The sequence below is a fragment of the Neodiprion fabricii genome, chromosome 5, assembly GCF_021155785.1.
Source record: "Neodiprion fabricii isolate iyNeoFabr1 chromosome 5, iyNeoFabr1.1, whole genome shotgun sequence".
Lineage (NCBI taxonomy): Eukaryota > Metazoa > Arthropoda > Insecta > Hymenoptera > Diprionidae > Neodiprion > Neodiprion fabricii.
In genome coordinates this window covers 35,461,962-35,474,642 of record NC_060243.1, presented here as the reverse complement: position 1 = coordinate 35,474,642, position 12,681 = coordinate 35,461,962, and the positions used below count along the sequence as shown (strand labels likewise).

The 12,681-nt window shown below is 37.4% G+C and overlaps 1 protein-coding gene across 2 annotated transcripts; it reads left to right on the top strand.

Moving 5' to 3' along the window:
• Window positions 1-3,870: 3,870 nt before the first annotated feature.
• Window positions 3,871-11,191, top strand: LOC124183957 (39S ribosomal protein L17, mitochondrial). 2 transcript variants are annotated; one of them, XM_046573185.1, is made up of 5 exons: window positions 3,871-3,990; window positions 4,098-4,325; window positions 5,191-5,401; window positions 8,408-8,537; window positions 10,630-11,191. In XM_046573185.1, exons 2-5 carry the CDS (start codon window positions 4,128-4,130, stop codon window positions 10,640-10,642), a joined length of 552 nt encoding a protein of 183 aa, XP_046429141.1. In that variant the 5' UTR covers window positions 3,871-3,990; window positions 4,098-4,127; the 3' UTR covers window positions 10,643-11,191. The 2 variants fall into 2 exon arrangements, with proteins under 2 accessions (XP_046429141.1, XP_046429142.1); XM_046573186.1 differs by having other exon boundaries at window positions 3,961-3,976.
• Window positions 11,192-12,681: the final 1,490 nt, after the last annotated feature.

The window sequence follows — 12,681 nt, the reverse complement described above, 5'->3', positions numbered from 1 at the left end:
TTCCATATCTAATTCCCGATCGTATATTCGCTTGTATTTAAATTTCGGCTCAGAGACTGCCCTGCTTCGAGTTCAACCAGTTTCGACCACGCTACAGAGTAGGGTTTATTCTGGTCTTATACCAAAACCGCTTGCTCCGCCCCTACCGGAAAGCACCAGAGTCGCGAAAACGCGTTAGGTACCTTTTGGCACAGTTTGGTTGCTATACCAGTGCTCGCCAGAAATGACTATTATAAAAATATCTCGCCGCCGCCGCCGCCGTGTCAGGAATCCAGCGTATATGCCCTCAGATATTGACAGATTTAACCTCGAACCCACGTATATACCCTTATACCTTGACAGATTTAACCTTAAACCCACATATATATGCCCTCATACCTTCACAGATTCCCTTCCCCGCCCCAGCCACTCCATCCACCGCCCACCGTCCCCCCATCTAACCCTTCACCTTTTGTTCTTCCACCTTCAACCCTCGATTTTCGACCTTCGACTTTCGATTTTCGACCCTCGATCTTCGACCTTTGCAACGCTTATGCCTATTGGTGGTAGCTGTCCATACCACCGTCAACCTCGCGAAAACTGTGGCTGTAGTGATGAGAGAGCAAGATATATAGCCCCGAGTTACCCTATATAGTCTGTCTCTCTCGCTCTGCATTTGATTGGCTGAGAACAAATGTATCGGCCAACCAGGTTGTAGAGCGAGAGAGACAGGTTGTGCATGGTATGTATGTAACAACTGCCCTATTTCACTCCTCCACTATACATTGGTAACTTTCCAGCAAGGAGACACAGTGTGACACTGTGTTACACGGTCGAACACTGTGCCTTGGTGCTTGTTGGAACGTTTTGAGGTTCTTAATTCAGTCACTAGAGTCCGCTCATGCATTATGCGAAAAATCTAGGATCATTGAGCGCTCCAGGAAAAAAAATACATTTGTGAAACGCGTGTAGATTATCATTGCGTTTAATAAATATATGTAAACAATACCATACGTCGAAAATAAAATCTCTAACTAAAAAATTGGCAGCAATAGGTCCGACACAGTGTCCAACCATGCTCCGCGGCTGTGTCCGACTGTGTCGTTGTTGGAAAGCACCATGTTCGACACAGTGTCGCTCTGTGTCGTTGCTGAAAAACTCCCATTCTGTACACGTGAGGTGAGGCTACCTGCAGTATTATATGCGCTCAGCTTCATCTATAACGGCCGAATTCAGTATGATCTAAGGGTTTAACCTTTATTGCTTATTAACGCCATTCTGGTAACTTGTTGAACCACTATTTGATGCTTTGTCGTGGACACTTTTCCAGTCGATAACGCACATGAGACTGTCCTTAAGACGTGTTGACACGGTGCTAGAAGTCGGTCCGAGTCCTCGGATACAGGTTTAGTAACTTAAATTTCACCATCATTTTGCGCTCGGAGGAATCCAGACTGCACTGCGGTCAAAAACGTGAAGTTGAACGGTAATTATTTACATGCTACCAACAGTGCAGAATCCTAAATAGATAAAGCGATTGAATCATAACCTCTATTGTGCTCGAAAAGGTAACTGGAATGTTTTCTATTTAATATTGTAATTTCCCATTCCTATATATTAATTAATGCATTTCTAATGATTCTATTTATTTTGGAATTTTCATGTGGATCCAGATACTGTATCATGTGAAATGACGGATAAGAGAAAAAATAGAAAAAAGTGCTCGTTATTGCTTTAATAGTTGATATATTTTTATTTTATATTTGATATTTACCTTTGAAATTCACACATTCTTGATGCAAACTCTGCAGTCATCTGCAATTGGCTGCCTGAATTAAAACAGGAGTGAATGCAGCAACTAGTACGGAATAATGGGACACGATCCATTTTTTCATCCGCATTTTCCATCCACGATTTACGTCCGAGTTTGCTGTATACACGATACGAGTTCTGGTAACTTTTTCTCAGTCCGAGAAATCGGTCCGATTTCTAGCACCGTGTAAACACGTCTTTACATCTGCCCATGGATAAATATGAGCTAGTTGACTATCAGCGCCACTAGCAACCCGTAACACATCGAGGATTACCACAATTACTGTGTGTTACCTTCCCTACTCTGTACCGACTTGATTTCGTAGATGGAAAGCTCCGTATCACTGCTCCGTAAGCCTTTGAGCTGTCTTTCTCCACCAGCGAGTTCCAGGTTCCAGTTGGCAATTATTTTCTAGGGTTATATCATGGAGCCTAGAGTTGAGGAGGCCGAATGGCTAAGGAGAATCATGATAAATTTGGACCCTGAAATCGACGAAAAAGATATATGGTGGTTGTGGTTCGAAATTCAGCCACGAGCGCGCTTGTGTTGTCAATATAGTGTTACGTGCCAGCCGGTATCAACGGCGGCGCCCTCTCTGCGCCCTACCTGACCAGCGTGCAGTTACCATAAGAGAGCCTTACGTGCTCTTACCGATAGTCGTAGATTAATACCAACACACATAGTTACCATCATAACGTCCAAATTCTTATATCGATAATTCTCATAGGCTAGATTAACCATTATTTCATTAATCAAATTCATAACATACATGGTATATATATTTTTTCCCATTCAACCGTAATAACCCAAAATAATAAAAACCTGCAACAGTTAAGATAACCAAAAAGACTAAAACACTGGAAACGTGGGAAGAGAAATCACGGATAGCTCACAGAGAAAGAAACAGAAGGAGAAGGAAACTTATTCTCAGAATTCAGGATAGCGCCCTCATTTTAATGATAATAAGACCAATCAGCGCTTCGCCGCTTGCTTCTCTAAACCAACCACCTCGCGCTAATCCACCACCGAGATCTCACGCACGAACCAGAAGCCTTACCCCCAATTATTCCACCATCCTTAACCAATCATCCGAGACCCGCGAGAAACCGCGACTCCTTTTGAACTCCTCCTGCTTTCCCTCTAATCCAACCTTTCCAGAAAACAGAATAGAGAGAAGAACTTCAGACCTCATAGAGAACAGATCAGAACTCTACCGAAATCCTAGAATCAAATCACATTATAATTCATTCAGAACCGCCGAAACTTATTAACAGTTTGTCAGTGCGATAGTGATTAACACCAATCTGTATCACAATTCTAAACCTACCATTGTGAACTAGAAGGAGATTGTTAATAAATGTGTAATTAACCCAAGTGTTGTCATAAATAATTATTTCAATCACGCATAGTGATGGTTGGCACGAGCCTTACCTAACAAACTCTCAGAATTGTAGGCGAGTTGAACGAGAAGATCTGAGGAGCTGATCAGCGGATTCCCGAGATTTACATATACCAACTACGTAAGTCAGGAGAACAATTTAAATCACGCGGCAAATCAGAATCGACTCGAAACGTTCCTCTCGGAACGTAACAATACATTTATCTATGGTTTTACAGTCTTCTATACTTCAGGCTATATGGTATAGCGTAAGTTGCTTATAGTATAGCTCTCAGCTCGGATTGCACAAATGGCATTGTCGAGTGCTATATAATAATTGCATATAATCGCGTTAGTTAATTATGGTGTTAATATGATAGTGATATATAATAACGTATAATAATATTATAGCTCTTTGTAGTGGAAAGATCTCGTAACATGGTTTTTAAGCTTTGGTTAGTGAATATCATAGTTATTTCCATCTAGGGATATTCCAAATAGTTAGACAGTTGTTTTAATTCCTTATGGTTACAAGATTCTCCTACTTCGAGTTTGGTTATTTCATAAAAGTAACATGTGGTAATAATAGTCGATAAAACATACGGACATTCCGGTCGGATGTTACACTTGCTTCACTGATAACACAAGCGCGCTCGTGGCTGAATTTCGAACTACAACCAACATATATCTGTTTCGTCGATTTCAGGGTTCAAATTTATCATGATTCTCCTATGCTGTTCGGCCTTCTTAACTCTAGGCTCCATGGGTCATAATATATTAGAGTTCTGTGGTTATAGTATATTTCAGTGCGTGCTACAGAGTGGTTAACCTCAAACGACGTATTTAAAGTTCGCTCAAGTTAAAAGTTAATGATGAAAATTGTGGATTAATTGATTCAATTTCATCACTACGCAGTTCTGTTCACAGGAGATCGTACAGTTCTAGAACTTCGCAAGAATGAATCAAGCAAATATATCTAACTTGGTATCTAAACTCAATATATATGTTCGACCGAAAGCTCGGCGGCTCAAGAATCCAGCCGGTCCAGAGGGGCGATTGTTAAAATTGAGAAAAACCGTGACGGCTCTCATTAAATATGAACGACTAGAATTGAATTTCAATCGAGGTGAAGAGGCGAGGGGATACGCCGAGCGCGTACGTAATCATAAAACCAATTGCGGTAACTTTTTAAGACGGTATTTATTTATGATAGTTTGATAAATCTTCTGCGGTAATCCGGTCGAAAATTTGCACACTCGTCGACAATCTTCACTATCGATAACTCAATTTCAACTACCGATAGTGATAACTATCGTCGAATTACAAAATTTCCGTGTGAGTAAAAACTCTGAGAACTGTGGAGCAATGTTTGAAGAACTCCAAAGATATTACTATAAATGATACTGATTTTTCTTGTGAGAATCCACAGTTATCATATGATTCAAAGTGATTCTTTCCATATTTCTCCCAGTATTCTCCCAAAAAACTTCTCTGGTGAACTATTGGACGTTAAGAATATCCTGAACGTGTCTTGGATCTATAATTTACAACTCTACAAAATCCGTATTACGATTTTTTTTCAACTTGCCTACATAATTCCGATTCAGTATGATAATACATTCTTCTGATATCTAGAATTTATTTGAAGTCCAATCAATTAGGTATTGCTTTTCCTTCACACATATTACATATAAAATATATTGGCAATGGTACTCAAATTTAGAGGTACATGTTAATATTTTGCGTTTCTCAAGCGCTCCGAATAATCCTCCAAGAATTCAGCCCAGAGCAGCTTGCATAACATAGCATATGAAAAAATATTCATACTAAACTTTGTATGGTAAAACACCGACATACCAGAGCTAGCATATTATATTGGGTCAAGTTTAGGATAAGCAAATTTTAATAGGGCATGCAATGATGTGCCGGATCCTAGATTTACAATCAACGTGCACTGGTGCAACAAATTGATTTAATAGTAACTCACAACTAACCGATGTCTCAAAATTTATTAATATAGCTCATATCGGAAGCCCTGAGACATGGCCCGGCTCACCATGAAACAATGAAACTGGCAGATTTCTGGATTTTGGAAAAGCAGTATGTCCACAAATTATTCAAGGTTCTGGTACCCCGATATGAAAACTTCACTAGTTCCTACACGAAGATGTACAATGCGCCACGTTTATATCCTGGAATGTATTATAAAAAGTCTGTACTGGAGTTAAAAGGTATTGAACCCACATAAGGCTAAGAAATTGAAAATGAGGTGAAAATATAAGAAAACAGATATTTTTAAAAACGTTTCGAGTTTTGGCAGATGTATAAAATTGCAAAGCGCACGCATCTAACAGTTTTAAAGAGTGGCACACTCACATAAATAATTCTTCAGTAACATTTTAATTTTTGATTGATTTTCATTATTGCTGTGAGAATGTGGCAAAATGTGGTAAAATGTGCCTAATTTATATGTAATATAAGGATGATTAAAAACAGCAATATCAATTTACCAGCGTAACAACGAGAAGATACGGCACTATAAGCAAATCTTACTACTGTCAATAATAATAATAATAATAATAATAATAATAATAATAACAACAGCAGCAGCAACAACTACTATAACAGTAATACATGCAAGTTAACGGAAAAGCATTAGGATAACCTACGTGAAGTTAGCCTCCCATTTTGAGAAATCAGAATTTTCGGAAATTGTTCTAGATTGTTCTAAGTTCGTTCTACATTGTTCCAAAACTTGATATTGATAACTCGTGTAACACAATTGAAAAATGCTAAAAACCGTTTTTTGACCGAGCCCCCCACTATTGAAAAATCGAACTTTTTTTTGTTGTTCCAGTTTGTTCTAGTTGTTCTAAACGATGTTCCAAAACGGTGAAGTCGTAAGTTCAATGGCGGGTCTACCAAAAGGGAAAAAGAATTTTTGACTCGCCCCCACTTTTTGAGAATCCAACTTTTTTCGATTGTTCCAGGTTGTTCTCGTTGTACTGAACATTGTTCCAAAAGCCCGATGTAGCCTCGGTTCTCACCATAGGCTCGTAAAATTCAAAAAACGGGATTTTCTGTCGCCTACATTTTTGGGAGTCAACTTTCCAACGTGTTTCAGGTTGTTCTAGTCGTACTGAATATTTTTCCAGAAGCACAATGTAGTGGGTCGTACTTCATTATGATTTTTCATGAGTTTTCGAATTTCGTTATATTTGATACTTATTAAATCATAATTGAATGATTTTACGATTTCAATTATGATGTGGATTTAAAGAAAAAAATTATTATGTATCATGTATTTGGACGGGGTGCTTGAGCTCTGTTACGGCCCGATCCCAGAGCCTCTTGGCTGTTAGTACTCGCTGCTAGCTTCAGCTACATGAGCCAGACTTGGCGTGGAGAACGGAATTCACAACGGGAGTAGTTTTTCATGAGGTCGTCTCCCTCGCGTGACCAACTTGACAAAATATCAGGGAGAAACGGGACTAGATTTCTTGAGGTCATTTCCTCGCATGACCAACTTGGCAAAATATTACGGAAAAGCGGGAGTAGTTTTTTGATTAATTACATTTACTGTAATTTGTAATGAAAAACAAAATCAATTACAAATTAAAAAAGTAATTGACTTATTTTTTCGAATCAAATTGTAGAGTCTGTTCGCGTATGAATCGAACAGTAGTCATCAAGCAGATTATGAAAAAGATTTAAAACTCGGTTGAAGGGAATTTATTATTAGAAATTGACGTACTTTTTATAAAATCTTTCAGTGGCAGAGCAAAATTAGCCGTGACTTCTAACGACTGAAATCAAGTCGGAAATCCCAATTTTACTAAAAGAACTCGATTCTGCCTACAATGCTGACCACACTTCTGAAAAATTTACAGTAACACTCAATCCAGACAACGTTGAGGCCGTCGAATCCTTAGTGATAGATTCGATTGGAAATAGTGAGAAAATTTACGATGATACTGCTGAAAATCAAACGAATGCTACAGATGAATTGACCGATGTTGATGAAAATCCGATCGACGTACACAATTTATCAGTAAACGAAATGTACAATTCTATCGGTATTTCTCATTCAAGCCCAATATCCGCATCCATGAGTCAGAATAAGAAGCAGCAGATAGATTCGTGTGATCTAAGTACAGCAACTTCCGAATTGAATGTTGAACAGAATTAGAGGAATAAGAATGATACGAGTACTAACAGCCAAGAGGCTCTGGGATCGGGCCGTAACAGAGCTCAAGCACCTTGTCCAAATACATAATACATAATAATTTTTTTCTTTAAATCCACATCATGATTGAAATCGAAAAATCAATCAATTATGATTTAATAAGTATCAAATATAATGAAATCTGAAAACTCATCAAACATCATAATGAAGTACGAAAATTGAGAAAAATAAAAGAAACTCCCGTTTATTTGATTTTACGAGTCTATGGTTCGACCCACTACATCGTGCCTCTGGAACAATATTCAGTACGACTGGAACAACCTGAAACACTTGGAAAGTTGACTCCCAAAAATGTAGGCGACTGTAAATCCCGTTTTTTGAATTTTACGAGCCTATGGTTCGACCTACTACATCGTGCCTCTGGAACAATATTCACTACGACGAGAACAACCTGGAACAATCGAAAAAAGTTGGATTCTTAAAAAGTGGGGGGCTAGTCAAAAATTCTTTTTTCCTTTTGGTAGACCCGCCGTTGAACTTACGACTTCAGCGTTTTGGAACATCGTTTAGAACAACTAAAACAAACTGGAACAACAAAAAAAAGTTTGATTTTTCAAAAGTGGGGGGCTTGGTCAAAAAACGGTTTTTAGCATTTTTCAATTGTGTTACACGAGTTATCAATATCAAGTTTTGGAACAATGTAAAAGAAACTTAGAACAATCTGGAACAATTTCCGAAAATTCTGATTTCTCAAAATGGGGGGCTAACTTCACGTAGGTATTAGGATATAACTTTTATTTCCTTGTGTTTTATCATTGTTAATTCAGTATCGTTCCCTCTCCATTTTTGTATTACTGACTTTTCATTGTACCATTTAAACAGGTGACACTGTCAGTAAATATATGCGCTTCATAATTTATTTGCCACGCTATTCAGTGTCAGGTTGATCTAAGTAAGTCAGGCTTATGCATTGGGTTATGAGGGGCGATGGATAGAGGGGAAAACACAAAGAACAAAACTGCAGTGGTGGTAGTAACGACTTTCATTTCAGGAAACGTGTACCCAAGCTTGCATCAGGAATATTCTCAAAAGCGTAATCTCCTACACAATGTATTGCTAGATGAAGCAAGGAAGGAATTTCGGCTGAAGAAATACGACGAAATTGTTGACAATTTCAAACAGTGAGAACTTTACTTTTCAAATAAAATTAGTTGCCTGTTCGTGTTTTGATAATAAATAAAATAATTGTACAATCGAATCAAAAACTTGACATTTTTCGTGCAGTGTTTCACATTTAATTTGAAAAGCAACTCTAATCCCATTCTCATGTTCACAAAATTTCCAAGACGAGCCAATTTAAAATTCAGCTTTTATCTGTTCTATGAGTTCATAACCTAATGTGGTACGTTTCAAATACTTGCCAAAGATATAATGTCTATGCTAACAGGCATACGTGATTTCCTTTGGCCGTCACATATCGACTCCAAGACTAGATATTTCACTGAGATTTGGCCCTGAGCGGAAACTGTAATTTAAGATTCTGACTATTTGAATAAAATTTGTTGAACACTGAACACAGCTTTGAATGGATAATTGATCGCAATGCTCATGATTATTTTATCGCTAAAGTTTTCGCCATAACTCAGAATTTTTTATCAATTGAAGCTTGCAAATTCAATACATCTACCAGGAGCTTACTTGGCATCGAATCACATCACCTGTCTGTGCACAGGCATTCCAAAATAGAGACCGATAGTTTCTTACAGATAGGTGGATGGTATGATTAAATCCCATGCAAGGTCCCTGTAGTAACCAGTACTGTTTCAGTAGGAGCTGCTTCTCAACTGAACTCTTTACGTTGCAAGTCACTTGGCTCGAGTCACAGAAATGTTGTTCGTGTGCGTGTTTTCATGTTGGCTATCTGAAAGGTAAAACGGCTCCATCATAGTGCAAGAGTCTCCGACTAAATTTGCGCTACAGGAGGACAAACAGGAGTTTGGAATAACTTCAATTTGGATCAGATTCAATTGCATTATCATACCTGTGCATGTTTATGCAACAATAGACACCTAACTACCTGAAATTGAACAAAGTATTGGCTCCAAAAAGTGGTACGACTGACATTCTTGTCAAAAATGAATTATTCAGTGTATCATTAATTGACATCTGTACCTGACCCTCCCTTCTTCTCCCTTGTTAAAATTAATTTTCTTACAGAATATCAGATTTCAAGATACAATTCTGTCGCAAGTCAGATAATCACGGGTCAAAGTTGAGATACTGCTACATAATTACATTTTCAACATGACAAAAAATTGGTCTATATATACATGTGTGTGTGTATATATATATATATATATATATATATATATATATATATATATATACGCGTGTATGTGTGTAAAATGTATACATATATATTTCTTGTTATATTTCTCAATTTCACAATTTTGCGGGTTATTCTGGATAGACACATGCGTAGAGTCAGTATGCAATATGTATGTACATGTATGTACAATAAATGCCGATCTCTAAGCTTGCAATATTTATAAGAGACTTTTCGTAATCAATAATGAGATGTTAGAAAAATAGTAAAGTACAAAACTGAAAGCAAGGGAGATTAATTTTTACATTTATGATATATCTATCTTGAATCACATTACAAATATTAGCTACAATAGGTATTATGATCCTCTTGTTCGTTATATTCTATGCTGACTACATTTACAATGAGGAAATCTCACATTTTGTATGCTTCGATAAAATATTACATATACTAGGAAGCAATAGGTTTGACAAACATAGGTTATACTATGCAGCGTGATTAACAATTCATGTACAATTCCTTGAATCGTAAGCGCGTCTACTAGCACTCACGCAATCAGACGAAGCTAGGTCCCGATCCGATACAAACGTATGCAGGATGAGCAAAACTTGGAAAGAATCTACAACGCGCGAGTTCTTGATAGAATTTTGTAAATATTTGAAACTACTTGTCATAATATTATTTACATTATTAATTTAACGTCCAGCGACGTACGCATCAAAAGTCACTTTTCTGGCCTTTGCATATCTGCTGCAATGGTGAAAATTCGTACTTTCGTTCGCATTTATAGACTGCTTCGGATAAACCAATCTGTTATCTCTATTCACCAACACGATTATTATTTTACTGTCAACAACAATCAACGTACGTACCATGGGTTATCGTAAATCAGTTTATAACTTATACAGGTATACTATATGTATAGCAGTGTCATTTATTCTTTGCAGAACACGAATGTGACTGACGCAGCGGTTCTACGTGAAACCCGTATGAGTAGCTGTTTCTCACCCAGGTCTCCCGTTCGACAATGAATAAATGACTGCGTATACTAGTGACAGTGTTGTACCTCAATAGTTTTCACATTGAGTCGAAACTCGTGTGTTACGGGTTGAAGTCCGAATGACACAGACGCTTTTCTCATTAGACATTGAATAGACCATTATTTCCACCGATTTGAGTTAGTATGTTTAACGACTGAATATTGTCGGGCAAAGTGAGAGATGTTCACTAACTGGATCGAAAAAACGGATGAGCAAGATCCATTTGCAACTCTACTCTCCAACATGTCCTGTACTAGTCTGGGTGGTGGGCCAAACATTTTCTTAACATGTCGCAACGCTAATTTGGAAAGTGGAGAAACTTGTAGAAGCATTGAAAAAATCCAACACGTATATCTCGCGTGATGCCCGTTCATTCGTACCTGATTGTGGCTTCACAATGGAGCGGTAAGTCGTTCCTTTGTGGCATTGGTGTCGCTATCACTGGGATTCGTGACTGCTTCCGTCTCACTTTGACTGACAAAAAATTATAAGACTCAAGTACAATAGACTCCGACATGTTTCTAACTTGCAGCTGTGTTAGCGAGTCCATAAGATTTCAAATTTGATTCTTGTCGTAGTTATTGTCCTTGTTGTGTAGTGAAAACATGAGAAAATCTTACAATAAAATTTCAATTTGTGACATCGTGTCGCTATCCTGATTATGAGAAAACATTATGGGTGATAAACGGATATTTGTAATTGAATCGTGTGAATCAAACTGGTGTGATATTGTTAGCCTTCCAATGAGTGAAATAACACCATATGCCCACACTGGATGGATTTTTCAACGGCCGTGTTTTCATGTAGAAAAACAATGCTACTCCAATTCCGAAAATCCTCACATATTATCATAATATAATCATGTTAAACATAATATTCGTATGAATACGAATATTTAAATATACTTTTTATACACAATTCATTGTGATTAAGCACACGGTATTATGTCTTGTTTACTTCATCAGATTGTTGCACTTACTTTGCATATCCCTTGATTACTTTTTCATGTGTATATTTATACATATAAATTATATACATAACGTGAGGATCTTTTCTATCAAGACAATGAAGCTATAGAAACCCAATCCTTTGCCCTAACCAATATATAGCGTGTCTCCTTAGCCTACGTAAGAGTCCTGTTTCAAGTGGTGTTAGCTCAAGCTCAAGTCATTTTTAAATCATTTCTGCCTCGTTGCTCGCATATTTTTTTAGTAATTGATGAAATACACAAATGAAGAAGTGAAATACACAATAATTCGCATATCGTAACATTTTTACAATTCAGTGCGTAGCTTACGATTGCTATTGTTTACTGCACAGGATGACCAAGATATGGCAGACTTGGGTGGAAGAAAATGCATATTGTATTCTTACAGCCAGTTTCATTTTGATAAACGGATCGACATTGGCATCATTTCCATTGGTGTCAATCAACGACAAGCTTTGATAATTAAAAAGAGGCACTGCAGTGACGATTAATATTTAAATCGCGCCACCTTGCCATTGAAACGTCTGGATGGTCCACTCATTGTTGGCACATCATTTATATACACCAATTATAGTATTTTCGAAAACCAAGTAATATCAATACGCTTTTATTGTCAGTTTGGAAATAATCAATCCTTGATTGAATCAGCCACAAGAGAGTTGAATGGATGCTCTGGCTACACGGGATTCCTTTCTGACAATTCAGATCATGCACATAATTTTTAAGGTGGGGAATTAGTTTAGAAAATCTTGGTTCTCCTGTACAGAGGTTATTAAAAACTAGATAAAATCAAATAGCGTTTGTCATTCAACAGATACAGTCGCGCAATTATTCTTTTTAAGATAAATATCTCTCATCAACTATACACACTATAAATCCATACTGGTAAACAGGGTGAAAAACAATGAACGAATCAACTCATTATACCTATGCATAGGTATTCGTATATAGCTGGCACAATCTTACGACCA

Coding starts and splice junctions, on each gene's coding strand:
- LOC124183957 (XM_046573185.1), top strand. CDS start 4,128: ATGAATCAAGCAAATATATCTAACTTGGTATCTAAACTCAATATATAT. Junction 4,326..5,190: donor CGAGGGGATACGCCGAGCGC/GTACGTAATCAT, acceptor TTATTAATATAG/CTCATATCGGAAGCCCTGAG. Junction 5,402..8,407: donor GTCTGTACTGGAGTTAAAAG/GTATTGAACCCA, acceptor CTTTCATTTCAG/GAAACGTGTACCCAAGCTTG.